The sequence below is a fragment of the Thalia democratica genome, chromosome 2, assembly GCF_965202585.1.
Source record: "Thalia democratica chromosome 2, ktThaDemo2.hap1.1, whole genome shotgun sequence".
Classification (NCBI taxonomy): Eukaryota; Metazoa; Chordata; class Thaliacea; order Salpida; family Salpidae; genus Thalia; species Thalia democratica.
In genome coordinates, this window is record NC_139166.1 from 3,170,444 (window position 1) to 3,187,069 (window position 16,626).

At 24.1% G+C, this 16,626-nt stretch overlaps 1 protein-coding gene across 1 annotated transcript; it reads right to left on the minus strand.

Moving 5' to 3' along the window:
* Positions 1 to 10,201: 10,201 nt before the first annotated feature.
* Positions 10,202 to 16,044, minus strand: LOC145830263 (uncharacterized). The gene is made up of 4 exons (XM_082938209.1): positions 15,945 to 16,044; positions 12,891 to 12,994; positions 10,609 to 10,798; positions 10,202 to 10,487 (listed from the first exon to the last, which is right to left on the minus strand). Exons 1-4 carry the CDS (start codon positions 16,042 to 16,044, stop codon positions 10,426 to 10,428), a joined length of 456 nt encoding a protein of 151 aa, XP_082794335.1. The 3' UTR covers positions 10,202 to 10,425.
* Between the last annotated feature and the right edge of the window lie 582 nt (positions 16,045 to 16,626).

Genomic DNA, 16,626 nt, shown 5'->3' on the forward strand with positions numbered 1-16,626 from the left:
ACTTCAGCGCAAACATCAAAAACTGCGGTGCAAACACTAACAACTGCGGCGCAAACATCTGAGATTCCTACACCAGCAACAACTGCGGCGCAAAAATCAATAAATGTGGCGCAAACACCAACAACTACGGCGCAAACATCAACAACTGCGGCGCAAACATCAGCAACTGCGGAGCAAACATCAACAACTGCGGCGCAAACACCAACAACTACGGCAGAAGCACCAAAAACTGCTGCGCAAACACCAACAACTACGGCGCAAACATCAACAATTGCGTCGCACACATCAACAACTACGGCGCAAACACCAAAAACTGCGGCGCAAACATCAACAACTGCGGCGCAAACATCAACAACTGCGGCACAAACATCGACAGCTGCGGCGCAAACATCAACAACTGCGGCACAAACATCGACAGCTGCGGCGCAAACATCTGAGATTCCTACACCAGCAAAAACTGCGACGCAAACTTCTGAGATTTCTACAACAACAAACACTTCGGCTTTATCACCTGAGATTTTAAAAACAGCAACGACTGAAGAGACTTTAAGTTAGTAAACTTTTTAGGTGTTTTAGAATTTTTATTAAGTTATAAAGTTTATCTAGTCAGCCAATTACCAATACAATTAAATTAATATTAAACTTTGTTTTATTTTTGTTTTTTGTCTACAAAAAAAAAACGAGAACTTAATATTTAAGTATAGGTTAAATATAAATAAGTTACATTTACGTAAAACACTTAATACAATTAAGTTTTTACAAGACGACTTAACTAAATAAGCTGTTAAGAAAAACTACTTATTTATAGCCGACAGTGGTTTAATGAAATCGATAAATGACGTCTTTTAAATTTTGTGAAAATTGTTTTACCCTAGAAGTTTATTAAAGCTAGTAAAAAATAATTTTAGTTAGATATATCAATTAATTTTATTAAAGGAGATTATAACTGTGTTATAAAGTTAAAATATATAAATTTCATACAATAACATATCTAACACTTAGTAAAAATTAAAGTTAAGTACCAAACAAAAATTCAAAATATTCTAAAGTTTAGTTGATGTAGATTTTTTTTTCAGGTAACGATCGTTACAAGCAAACTGTTTAAATTAAATACAAAGCTTTTGCTTTAAAATTAGAAAATTAAAAAAGTTATAATTTAAGTTTATAGTTAGGAGAATTTTAAAACTAGTTTTCTGTCATTAAATAAGTTTTAATCAATACTAATTTAAAAATACATATGTGAAACATTAGTTAAACATTAGATTATCAACAGAGTATAGATTTGAATTTGTCAATCAAAAAATGTATTGGGATCAAGCAAGAGGTTACTGTCAGGAAAGAGGTGGAGACTTGATACAAAAAGACCCGAGAGTTTTAACTCGAAAAGGAAGAACGTAAGTTGCTTAATGTCTATAAATAATTCAATTATGTTTAAAAGTTGTGATCAACGTTTAGGTTTGTAAAAAAGTAAATATAATTTACAAATTTTCTGTAACATGAAATAATTTTCACGGGTTGTCATGTTTACTACCGCATAAATAACATCAAGTACTTTATTTTGTGAATGTGGTTAAAATAGATAAGTAGTCTTATAATTTTTATAAATTAGTTATCAAATTTTTTATCCAGTCTAATGAAAAAACAAATCTGGCCTTTGTTTTTACTTAAAAGTACAGTTAGAAAATTAAACAGAGTTTTAGTATGAGCAAACGATTTCAGTCAACATAGTTGTTTTATAACAAAAAATGATGAGTATAATTAAACTAATTTGTATCATATATCTAATCAAAATTTAGTGAACTTTCCGAAAAGTTTGAAATGCCGCCTGCAAATTACTACCACACGGGAATCAGAAGAGATGAGAAGAATATCAGCGTCTGGAGGAGGAGCAGCGACGGAGTCCAAGTCAACTTAGAGGGATGGTATTCTGACCGGTATCCTCGTAGCAGAGGTGGTTATGATTTTTTGTACTGGTTCTTCCCTGATAACTCATTCAAAAATACCATTTATAACTATCTTGATTACTCATGTTGTTTCATTTGTGAATACTAGCTTTTTTTGATCCGAACTTGTTATTTTTTAAACTAAAAAAGCATTTATTATACATGGTATTAGATGTTATAAAACATTAAAGATTACATTAAAAGAAATTAATTATAGAATTTTTATGCTGTTAAATTCTCTTTTCAAATAATAAAAGTTTTTTCTACCTACAGTAAGAAAAAGTAATATTTTTTTTTCAAAGTCTTATGCCACTTACAATTTAAGATGTTAATTTTAACTATTTAAAATAATTCGTTTTGTATACAAGAATTCTAAATACTTTTTGTTTTTTTAAACTTAAATAAACAATATTTTATTTTTGATTTTATCTATTTTTTTCTGCTCATACTAACAACAAATAATAACCTTTTTTAAATCCAATTTTTTTGTTTCTTACAATTTAAGATGTATTTTTTATTTGTTTTTTATTTACTACTTAAAATGATTTCTTTTGTATTACAATAATTAAAAGTATACTTAACTTTTTTAAATAAAATAAACACTTTACTATTAAATTGTATGTCATCTAATAAAAAATCTAACAAAAGAACGTTTAACGAAATAACTTTTATTTTTATAAGACACCTTGATATAATTGTGACATCAAATTTATAAATGAAGTCACAAAAATGCTAAAAAAAACTGATTACAGAGACTATCTATTATAATTAAAGCAAGTATATAAATCTATATTTGTTTTAGATTTGGAAAGCAATGTTTTTTTTGTTTTTTGTGTATCACAGATTTGTATAACTTTTAAAATGAGTCAGGTATTTTTAATTTTAGGCAGAAAAACACAGAAAAATTTTAGTGCATTGAATAAAATAAAAACAAAAATAAGTTGACATATTTGAACCGAAATAACGAAACAAAATTAAAAAAAAAAGTTCAACAAAATGTTTTCAACAGACTCTAAACTAAAAATACTTAGCTAAAATTTGTTTTTTTTTGTAAATTAGCTTTTTAATAACCGAACTAAATTTTTTTAAAGTTAAAAAATGCAGCTTCGCTAAAAGGTTGAACAAAATTTGAATTCAGTAAAAATAAAAATTGTCTGTTTCTCAACATAAAATTTTGTTTTGACGTGAAAAAAAAAACCACAATTACAAACAAAATAAACTTTTTTATGACGTAACAACGAAATGACTACGTCATAATTGTGTCATCAGTGAAACCAGATGTCCAAGTTTTTCTTTAAATTTATATTCACATAAAATATGAATAAAATATTTTTTGTTGACGAAAATGAAGTATCAAATACAGTATACCGTTTAAAATTCCATTTCTAAATACCATTTAAAGATAAAAATAATATGAAAAAAACACATTCAACCTACTTAGTTTTATGGGCTAAAATTCAAATCTATTGTCAGTGTAAATAAATTAAGAATATTTCGAGCTAAAACTAAATTGGAAATAATTTATTTTATATTAAACTAAAAAGAATTAAAAGCTATTCTTTTCATTTTATAAAGTGTAATTAATTAGAAAATTCATTTTCATATTATTTTTTTCTAATGATCTGTAAAAAAATTGAATTTTTTTTGCTTACTTGGTGTAAGTTTGCATAGTTATATTCAAATACAACTGTTTGTTTACATGTTTTATACAATATACAAAATAACATTTAGGAAAGTTACTGTTAAAACACTTTTTGTAAACTATACTATTTTTTACACTGAGATTATTTTGCTGTTTATTGTAAATTAACAAATGATTATTTGAATTTTTCTTAACCTTTTTATTTTATAAGAAAAATATCCCTCTTAATATACATATTTTTTAAAATTTTTTATCTAATTTTTTTGTTGTTATTTATTTTTACTATCAATGTTACCCCTAACTCTCGGTCGGTAATTCTATATTTTTTCTGTCGTACAAAAATTTTCCTTCGTGGAAAAGTGACCTTTTGTGCAAAAATTTTCCTTCGCCCAAAAGCGTCTTCGTGCATGTTTTACCCGTTCGCATTTATAATTTTAATATGCAAAGACTGCTATTGAGAGGCTTTTATATAGATAGAAGTAATACTGTTTTTAAATATCAAGATCTTATTCTAAAATTGTAAAATAAAACTGGTATTTTCCGTGATTAATTGTTTAAGTTTTGATACCAAGTAAGTATTCACTAGTATAAGATTTTATTAGTAACTATGTTAAATTATTTTGTTTTTAACATCCGAAATTACATACTATTTAATTTTTTTTAGTAAACCTAGTGTACCAGTTTTTTGAGTAACTTTAGTTTATACAAAAAAAAACTTTGTAGCTTTCTATCACCAGCTTATGTTTTTGACAAATAAAACAAAGCCGTCTTTAGATTGGTTTAATGGAAATAAAAAGAAGCAACAAATTTAAACATCTATGTTTTTTTTTATTCAAAAATAATTCTTAAAGTTATAAACTTGATTTAAAATTATTATTAAAGTTGAAGTAGTCTTAGGTTCAAATAATTATTTGCTAAATGAAATATAAAGTAAAACTAGTTGTTTTAAAAGTTAAACATTTTTATAAATTAATCATAGTGTACTTTAAAGCTCGAACAGTGTGTATAATTGGACCTGGTGGTAAATAAATACTGAATATCAAAATGAAAAGAAAAAGCTTTGTCTAGAATTTTAAATAATATGCTTTAGAAACAAGTTTTACAAATCTTGTCAATTTTTTTTGTTGTTTTCAAAAATATCTCAATCAAGTCTTATCTTATCTTATTTAACATTATTTGATATAGTCTAGTGTGTGAAAAGTTTCATACTGCATAGAATATAAGTTCTAAATGTTTAAGTAAACAGCTTTTCAAAAGCAGTAATTGTGTCAATATAACTTCAAAAAGTAGTACTGTGCAAAATTTTTGATGAAACTATTTTAAAAACTATACACAGTTTTTTTACTTAGTTCAAACACAAATAAATAAGATTAGTTTTTAAATTAGGAAAGCATTCTATAGAAAATCTAATAAACTTTAAAAACCACCTTACTTAAGAAACAGGAGAAAAAACAACCTCATTAAACTTTCAAGTTTTTTATAAACTTTTAAGGAAAAAAAAAGGATTAGTCAAAACGATTTGTACAATGTTTTCAATCAAAATTTAGATACATTTTTATGTTAGAATAAGCCTGGTTACACTGTAAAATTATACTTGATAAAATTCGATTAAAAATGTTTTACACCAATAATTAAGTAGTTTTTTAATTAGGTTAATGTAAATTTTTGTAAATAAAAAAATTATCGTTAGTATTACTACCAATAAATACATTTAACTAAAAAAAAAGCAATTTAATATTTTAAATTAAAAACAAATACTATTAAAGTTATTATTGGTTAAAATAAAGTTTGAACATGCCATAAGAATTAAGTAAAAAGTTAATACTGTTTTAAATAAAGTTTGAAGAAATCCCTAAAAGATCAAAATAATTATTCACATTGGCTGTATCGAGTATTGATTATAAAAAATCATCGAAAAAGTTGATGTAATGTGGAAAGGAAGTTTGATAATTATAAAGCTGTTATGAATAAATTTTGTTTTCCCTGCTTCACTACTACCGTTAATTCATAATTGTTTCAACCCTTGCAACTATGTACATTGTAGCTATCTGCCTTGTTAACTTTAAAAATTAGTATGATTTATAACAACAACACATTTTTTTGCAAAAAAAAAGATGATTGGTTACGATACTCTTCAAAAACAATAACATTAAAAGTTATTTTTGTACTTAAAATTGAAAATAACAATCTTATAAATTAAAATAAACTGGTATAACTTTAAAAATCTAAAGTTTGAAAAGTTTTTCCGGTAAAACCTGGCATTCAGGATCTGTATTAATAACTTACTGTTTACTAAGGTTTTCTATTGCTTATTTACACTTTTAAATTAAAACGGTGTTTTTATAAATACTAATACAGCTATTATCAAATAAGCTTAAGCCTTTTTATACACAGTGCGACCATCTTTTTGGCGAACTGGCATAACGACCTTAAAAGTACATACTACAAATTTAGAACAATTTAAGCTTACTCAGGGTGGGTTTTATTTTTTAAATTCAACTTAAATGAATAAAGAAAAAAATATGCATTAAAAAATCACTAAATTTTCCTAATCATCTGTTAATTGGAAATAATTAGGAACAGTGAATATTTTGAATTAAATTGTATTTTGGAAGAAGGCATTAAATGAAATAAGTTTTAACTATATCAGCTAGAAATAACAGCTTAGAATAAAAAATTGCTTAGAGAAGTGTTTTTTAAATGTAGTTCAAATTTTATAATAAGGTATTCTGAGAAACTTATCTTCTAATTTGTGTACAGTATTTAAAAAGGTACAAATAACAAATTTTTAATGTATTTATTTCATTTCTAAATTTTATTATAAATAATAAAAATTTTCCTATATTTTCTAAAACATTTTGCAATTTGTTTCAAAATAACCGGAATAAGAGATTAAGAGATATAATATTCAGTGACAATATTATTTAAACTTGATATAGTTACCTGTTAGATTTTTACTTTGGTAGATTGAAAAAATTGAGAATAAAGACATTTTTCATAACATTTGTATGATAAAAGTGTACTTTTGAGATTAATTTAGTACTTGAAATCTAAAAAACTCATTGTATATAAATAGGAGCCTTAAGCGTGATCTATTCTATCCTTTTTGTAAATAATAAACACAAAAAAAAGACAGTTTAATAAAGAGTTAAGTTAATTTAAGGTTAGTAAAATTATAGTTAGGTGTTTTTGTTTTATCTTAACAAAAACAATATTGATTTGACAAATAGTTAAACAATTCTCAATACTAGATAAGAACGTTTAAAGTTTATAAATTCTAAAAAATCGTTTTTACATTTATAACAATTAAACAAAGTAATCTTTGACGTTTTAAACAGTTGCGTTGTGTTAATTAATGTTTCAAAAAAAATTGATGTCTACTAAAAGCAAGAAAAGTCGTTAAAAGTTCTTGTTGCGCAGAATGAGAAAAAGACTCAAATTGTCAATCCCAATACCTTACCAGTCAAACCCGAGAAAGAAAATTTTTATCACCCTAAACTAGCCGATAGAAATTCAACATCCGTTCAGCCGACGAAAGACAAAGTTTATCATCCACGCGACAACCAAGTATTCATCGGGAACATCGAATACTCGCTCACAATAGAAATGGTTGTGGAGCATTTTGATGCGGAGCTGTGCAATATGCTTTTAAATAAACACTTTTATAATAGTTTTAGAAACATTTCGTAAAACTATTTGCCTATGTAAAAGCTTATAAATCTTTAACATATAAGTGAAGAACCACTTTAGTATTTACAGTTCTAACTCTAATACTAACATATTTGAAACAAATTTCAAAGTATTTTTAGACATTAAAACAACTATCTTTTACATATTACCTCTATAAAAGCTTAAACTTAATTATTTGTAATTGAAATTTGAGCATTATTTTAACACAGGTAAGTATAGCAATGTTGGTGAAGTTATTATAAAGCGCAAAACTAATAAACCGAACCACGGTTACATTTTAATTATGATTTTAAACACAGCGTTTATCGGCTAAAAAGTGCGTACTCTACAGGTACTTCGTACCTAGTAAATGCATACCTAGATTAGAGGTTACTACATTCAATACTCATTTACTTACTGTTATGTTTCTTAATGTTTTGGTAAACTGTGATGCCTATTTAAACTAAGTAGTAAAAAGATTTTGTGATGAATTTTAAAGTAACCTAATTTGTATTATAAATAAAGATATTTTTGAATCTCACAACTCAGTTAAAGCACTAAAATTTTTAGTTTATAACTAAACAAAAAAGTTATTTATACAAAAACTTTATTTACTTATATAGTTTTATAAAGTTTCTTAGAACATATTTTTGCAAAACTATTTAACTTCTTTATTAACTGGTTTGAAAACTAAATTTGAAATTTTAAAGATATAAACTTCACTTGCGATAAAACACTTGTGTTGGTGAACTTTGAGTAGAAGAAGTGAATTAAAATAAAAAATAAATTAAGTAAAGTACATTGCTAATCATATAAAGTCAAATAAAACTTATATTGTTACTGATAATAAGTTTTTAGTTTAGCTACAAAATACTTTAAGGCTCAATGACAACCATTCATATTTTTAGTTTTGCTTAAGCTGAAATATCAATTAGAATAAAAAAACAGACATTGTTGTTTAGAAACTAAATTAAACTTTATTAGAAAACTACATATATTTTTTGTAAATTAAACTCTAAGATAAAGCTATGAACTAGGTTTTTGTACTACAGCTTAAATAATTATCAAAAACCTTATTTCCTGCCAACATTGATTTCTTTAATTAAACATTCGCTACATAATTTTTACTATAAATTTATATTCGAACATACTTTGATAAACCTAATATGAGTACTCATAATATTTTTATGGATTATTGTTGCTTTATGTATAAAAAGAGAATTTTAGTTTTTATTATCTTTTATTATTTCAGAAAAAATTTTAATCAAACAAGATTAGTACATTTTGTAAAGTTAAGTAAAATTATAGACTTTTAACTTAATGTATCAAATTTATGATACATAATAGAAGTAAGAAATAAATTTTGTACTTTAGTTTTTTATACAACATTATTTATTAGATTCAGAATAGGTAGGTAATACTAATTGTGTTGTGTAAAATAATATATTTAAGTTTATAAATATTTTTTGAAGAACTGTCAAAATACAAAGTTGCAAAACTTTTACTGTACATTAAATAAAAAAGTTAATTTAATTATTAGTAGCAACTCTCTCTATAAAAAAATTAAAATATACCTAAAAAAGAAAAACAAAAAAAAAAAATTCAATCTAACTTCTTTAACATTTTAGTAAACTTTAAAATGCAAGTACCGAAACTTTGATTTAAGTTTTAACTCAAAAATATATGTGTTACTACGTAATTACATCTATCTATGTGAATAAACAAAAAAAAGTTTTGGAGATTTATAATATTGTTAGCATTAATCTTCTAGTCTATTAAAAAAACCCTTATGCTTCAAAGTAATTCTAAGTTTTTAGTTGTAAATGACAGCAATATAAAACATTATATTAAATGCTTAAAAGGTATAGATAAACCTTTTAATTTTTACATTTAGTTAGTAATAAGTTATTTTTAGTCAAGTTTAAAAGTTTAAACATATGGACTTCTACAAGAATAAATTTTATCCCGTTTAAAACTGATCCTAAAATTACATATGAATTAAACTATTAAAGTCTAGTAAAGTAAATATTTTTTTTTATGTTACAACAGATTTTTTCAATATCAGCCACTTTTAAATTTTGCATAACTTAATTAACACTTAAATATTAACTATATTATTTTATTTATTATTACTTTTTATTTAAAATGGAAATTATTATGGCTTGATTGATTAAATCATAATAAATTAGTGTTGAAATTTAAAATTTTTAAAAGATAAAGAGTTACGTAAAATATTTCGCCATGTATTAAAAATTCATATGACTTTTAGAATTGATTTAATTAAAACAATATTTTACTCACCTTATGTTTATTAAAATAATATCAAATTTCTAGTGTCTATAACCAATAAAAGTTAAAACCTTCGGAATAAATCCTGAAGCTATAAAAAAAGTTTGAAATTTTGTAAAATTTTTGATGCTAAACTTGTTAAAAGGTTAAAATAAAATGTTTAAGTAACTAGAGAAAATAAAAAGAAAATCAGAAAAATTAAAGTTAGTTTATACAAACGTGCAGAAACTAAGCTCTAAACAGCAAATAATTTGACAACCAATATATCTATCAATTTTATTACTTTTAAATTTAAAGTTAATGGTTCTTAAGCATTAGGTGTACAAGTTGAATAATAAAAAGTAAACTAATTATGTTTTAAGTTAGTAAAGAAATAAAATTTCAGTAACATAGTAGAATTATGTGTAAACAAAAAGTAGTTTAGAAGTAAGTAAAAACATAGAAATTAAGCTTTGATAAAGCAAAAATTAAATAAAAACAAATAAATAATCAAAGATTTTTTAACTTTGCTACCTAGGAAAATAGTAGAACATAAGTATTTTTTAATTTTTGACCAAAAATTGGAAATTAAAAAAAAATATCAAACATACAACCTATCATACGTATCATATCGAACCATTTTTTTACAATTAAGTTTTAGAAACATAGCAACTAATTGAAACATTTTTATTTTATTTCATGTTTGTATACCTTTTTTCAAACCAAAATCGCTTAAACTCTCCAAAGTTAAATACTTACCGGACAATAAACAGCAACAAACAAAATACTAATTCAAGATCTCAGCTCTTTTTCAACCTCTAAACATTATAAAAAAAAAAAGATATCTGTTTTTTTATAACTCCTCAGCAATCTTCATTCCCGGTAAAGTCCCTTTTGTGGTAATCACTTGGCAACAAAAGCGTCATTGGCGACTGCTATACTTGAATTTGTTGGCACGACTGTACCTGAATGAAAAAAAAAAACAAATTTATAAGTTTTATTCAAAATCAGAAAATAAACTTCATATGTTTAGTTAGATTTTTTAAATAGTAAAAAAATGTTATAGTTTTTTTAATTTATTCGTACTTAGTGGAGTTGTGTAATTTTCACTAGGTGGCGCTTGGTCACCGCTTTTTGACGTCATTTCGACTCGTATTGTGACGTCTTCGTTTTTGAACGCGTCGTTTGTTTGTGACGTCATAACTTCCTGGGTGTTTTCGTTTGAGGGGTTTTCCCTCAAAATATTCGGGTACAACTTGTAATACTGTGGTGGTTCCTTGAACAATAACAATAATATAAACTTTAGTTTTGACATCAAATAATTTTATAAAAATTTATGTTTTGATGTTTTCCTGAAAGAAAATAAGAAAAAATTAATTACAAGTCACAATTTTATTTTTGGTATCAACAATTTAAAAAAAAAACAATCTCTCCAAAAAGTTATACTCAAAACAACAAAACTCAATTAAGAATATATAAAAAACATTGAAATAAGTAAACTGTTAAACGAACTAAAAGCCTAAAAAAAGGTAAAGTAATTATATTAGTTAAAGTTTATACATACGTAGTAATGAAAAAAAACATTATCAATACTTGATTGTACAAAAATTCATATTTTATTTACATAAAAATTTGTTAATTTATTTAATAGGGATATGATTCTTCTTACTTCTTTATTATTTTGTTCCTCAATGTTATAATTAAACATACAAGGAAACAGTTTAGACACTCATTCATAATACAATTAAAAATTGTAAACTTCTTATGTAACTTTAGCGTCATTTTATAAACAATAGTCCTAAAAAACAGAATTAAATGTACAAAATTTGTAAATAATTTAGACTAAAGCTATATAGATTTTTTTTCATGTTTCTCAAAATTTTTTAAGTATAGTTAAAAATGAAACTCCTAAGCTAATTTAAAATTCCAAATTAATATAGTTTTCAAAAACACTTTTTGCCTTTCACGACTAATATACGTGAGGTATTTAAACGTTTTTAAATAAAAACAATTTTAGCAAGAGGTGCATCAAAAATACGACGTTTATAAATGTTTTTTAGTAGAACTTTTGTAGCTTTCTTATAAACTTTTATAAAAACAAGCAAACAATTGGTTGTGAACTACAGAAGTTTTAATTACTACTTAGAAAACTTAGTTTTAGTTAGTTAATTCTCATTGTATTCATAGAAACACAACATTTACGTTTTTGTTCCGCTTTTTTCTATTTGCATTTAGAGTTTTTAATTGTTTAATTTATTCTTACTGTCGCAAACATACTTTTCATCTTGCATAGGAGCTGGAAACAAGTTTTTTTATTTCAATACTAAAAGTATGATTTTTAATAAGTGATTTTTCTCTGATGCCGTTTTTTTTGGTTTTTATTTACATCTAAATCTAGTATTTGTTTAAACTATCGTTTTTTAGCTTGTTTTAGCAAACATGTTTTTTTTTTATATATATGTAAGTAGAAGCAAAGTATTTTTTATTAGAGAATAAACCTGTTCTATGTAATACGTTGTTATTAAAAGGAAGCAACATAACCCAATACTTTATAAATTGACTTTTAAAAATGATATTAAATGATTAAAATTTATTGTACAAAAAGCATTTATACTATTATTTTAAGTATGACAATAGCTCGATCTTAAAAGGTTGTGCACTATTTTGTTTTAACTTTATCAAAACAAAAAACTAGAGTCTAAACCTAAAATTCAGTTTAATACGACAAATCTTTCTACTACAAAATATGTATATAAAAAATTGTTTTAAAATTCAATATTGAAGAAAATTTTTCCCTATTATAATAGTCATTATGTGCGAATCTGAGTTAAAAGCTCAAAAGTAGTTTTCAATAAAACTTCAAATACAAAGTACAAAATTAAACTAAAATAAAAGTGTTTTACAAAACCAAGAACAATTATTTTCAAAAAAATAAACCTAAATAAATATTGAAAACCTTGTAATACTTAAAGAGATTAAGTTAAAATATATACGTTTGTACAATACTTTATCAAGTATATAAAACAATTCAACTAAATATATATGCCAAATTTTAAAGTTAACATAACTAAACTTATATTAAACTTATAAATTTTACATCATACACTGATTGTATAGTACGATATGTAATTCTACTGTTCTACAAGGTACAGCTTTTATTAAAGTTAAAAAAAATTATTTAAGCTTCAAAGTTGCTGATACTAAATTTGTACAACAAGCTTTTTTTTAATCTCACCTCACACATAATTGATATTATGTAATTGTACAACATTTTATCGAGCATGGCCTTAAATGGATTTGAAAACCAAAATGCTAAGCTCTAAGGTTTGTGACGTTAATATTTTATAAATATGTTTTACAATTCTCACCTCATACATTGATTGGGCCGACATGAATTCCTGGTAACTCGGGGGTTGCGTTGAAATGTGGCTAATTCCGCTAGGTGGCGTGCTTGAGGACGAAACGTTTGATCCTGTTATTATGGGTAATTTTTAGTTATAACAATTTTATACGCTTGGTGTCGTATTTCAAAATTTGATGTGTTCCCTGTTGATATAATTGGTTGTTAGGGGAAAGTATACTTAAATGTCTTAATAAAGTTTAATCCGAAATTTTTTTAAAGTTTATTATTATTTCATGTTAATTTTTACCCCTATCCCTAACCCACCTTACCCAAAAATATTAAGAAGTGGTCAAAAAAAAAATTAAGAAATACAATTTAAATAACATGATTTATTATTGCTGACTCAGTAAGTACTCAAATCAGACTGACTTTTAAGCATACTGGCTTATACTTAGGTAGATTTGTTGTTAGGGTGTATTTTGTCGTCAAAATAAACGATGTTTGTAAAGTTAATTTATTGTATAAGTATGGAACTTATTATTTTAAGTTTTACACTTTGTTTAAATATTTAATAGATTTTTTTGTAAATACGAATGAATGCGAGTTGCTAGAAACAAAAAAATTGAGAACCTCTGCAAATTTGATTGCGACAATATTAATAACTTATTTTATTGTTAACTAAATACTATTGTTTACAAAAATTTTTAATAACGTCAGAGTAAATTCAACTTATACATAATACTGTTAAAAATTGAAAATGTAGCTTTAAAATACTTGTAACATTTTAAAAATGTTGAGCTTATTTTTTTTCAAACATGTTTAATTTTATCTAATTAAACATTTACAAAAGTATTCTTGGACATTTATAGAGCTCATGTTCTTCGTAAACTACTCATAAAACTTAAAAAAAAATAATTTTTTATCTTATAGATTTAATCTGGTAATAATAGATCTAATAGGTTTGTTTTAATAGTTACGTCTAATAAAAACATAGAAATGAAGACAAAAGTTTTCACTATTGAATGTTAAATAAACAGTGAATTCATGAATACCCTAAATAAAACAAAATTCAAATAAAACTAAAGTATTTAGCTTATTATCGCATAATTTTATGTATACTTGATGACTAATTTCCGTTATATGATCGTGTTTAATAAAAGTTTTGTATTTTTATAAAACAAACAAGATAAAAACGTTAAAGTTGAGACAATAACGTACAAATACCGTTGATTGAAAACAAAACAATCATTTTCTCTTACTAATGACTTCATGTGTTGTTTTATTGTTGAATTTACAACGAAACTGTCCGATTAAAATATTGAGTTTTGAATAAGAATATTTTGTTGGTATGTCTTTAAAATTTCATTTAAGAGCATGCATTTTTATTTGACATAAAACAGTATAATGATAGTTAAAAACAACATAAAACTAAATAAAGTACAAAACTGATGTTTAACTTTTAAAAGTACAACCAACAAATACAGTGCTATAAAAACAAATTACTTTCTCATGCTAGTGACTTCATGTTTTATTTTATCATAAAAATTACAACATAGATTACTGATCAATTTAAAATCTATAAACCTTTAACTACTATACAATTTTAAATTGTTTATTACTTTTATTGTTCGATAAAAGTTTCTCAAAAGTTTAAACACAGCTAAGAAATATCTTTAATTAATGTTAAAAAACTTTAAGTATTGAAAATATTGCTGTTTAAAATAGAAGTTAAATTGATATCTGGTTGAACCTAAACTTTAAAATAATTAAAATTTACTTCTATATGTATTACCTTAAGTGTTTTTTTATTTTTACAACATAAAAATCAATTATACAAAACATAAAAACATGTTCTTGAAGCTAAATTATAAAATTACTTTATATTCACTGTCATAAAACTATTTTGTTTTAGAAAAAATGCTACAAAGAAGTAAAATGTAGTTTTTAGTTGGCTTTAAAAAAAACAATTTTCCTTTAAAAAAGTAGGTTTAGGTTTCAAAAGAAAAATTTGTTATAAAAGTTCGAAGTAAAAATTAAAAAAAAAGCTTAGTTTTGGTTAACTAGTAAAAATGACTTTTAGTAGGAAAAGCATGTATTTTAATTAACATTGCGTAATACATTGTGTAAATTGTAAAGCTATAAAGTTATATAAAATAGCTAAATAAAAGTTATACAACTTTATTTGTTTAAAGCAGCGTGTTTTAAAAAAGCTTGTAAAACAATTGTTTTACGGTTTTTATTTTAGAAACTAAATTTGGTTAACTAGTAAAAAAGACTTTTAGTAGGAAAAGCATGTATTTTAATTAGTATTGTGTAATACATTGTGTAAATTGTAAAGCTATAAAGTTATATAAAATAGCTAAATAAAAGTTATATAATTTTATTTGTTTAAAGTAGCGTGTTTTAAAAAATTTTGCAAAACAATTGTTTTATAGTTTTTATTTTAGAAACTAAATTTGTTTTATCTATGAAAAGTTTTATTTAGCATAACCTTTTAAACCAACATATAAATTACGTCATATAAAATTTTTTAAAGCTCAAACAGTAATTAGTCAGTTCTCTAAAATTCATTACTTACAAGTAAATTTTTACTTGGTGTTTAGTAAAATTAAGTATATTTAAAAACATAAGTACTATCTAACAATAAGGTAAAACAACTTCAAAAGTCTATACTAGCACGATATACAATAGATTTTAACTAGCTTAATGGTGGTTAAAAGATAATAAAACATTTACTAACTATTTAAAATAAAACAGACAACCGAACTTTTAAAAACTTCTTTAGTTTTGTACCTAATGTAAATATCAGGAAATTCGCAAGTAATTTCATAACTATTAGTAACTATTTATTAAAAATAAATAAAACAAATTTCCAAAAACTTCCTTGAAATTTGTACAACAAGAAAATATCAGAACCATGCAGAAAATTTTATAACTATTAGTAACTATTAAGATAATGTAAAACAAAAAAAACTTTTAAAAACTTCTTTGAAATTTGTACAACAAGAAAATACCAATACCATACAGATAATTTCATAACTATTAGTAAATATTAATAATAGTGCAAAATAAAACAAACTTTCAAAAACTTCTTTGAGTTTTGTGCAACATGAAAATATCAGAAACATACAGATAATTCCTCCAATGACTCCGAAAGCCAGGCTCGACAGTGGTACCATCCTGAAATAAAAATTAGCATAAAGTTTTTAATGAAAAATAAAATCAGAGATAACTAGAGTTTGTATCAAAAAATTATTTTTTATCATCTTGATAATTGGACAAGTTACTTAAAACCAGTTTTTGCTGAAAAACGAAGTAACTTATATCAATGGAAAAATTTAAAAATATCAAGCACAAATAATAAATAAAATTTTTGTAAAAAAAACATAAAGTAAATGTTTTGTTTGGTTCAATTTCAATTTTTAAAAACAAAAGCACGGTTTAAAATTTCAAATTTCTTAAAATATGATTTTAATCAAAGCTAATTTAATTAGGATATGTGTTTTTATATATAGGTATGAGTAGTATTTAAAAATTACCCCTTAAAAATAACTGGCACTAAGTTTTTGATACCTTTTTAAGCGTAGACTTAAAAATTTTATGAGTTAATTAAAGTTTTCTATAAATTTCAGTTTACTTCTATCAATTATGATATTTCGAAGTTAACAAACTATATCCAAAATAATATATAACATATGATTTTAAAAATATTGTTGTGCACAACTATGATTTGTTTGTGAAATTTGTTGAATTTAAAAAAT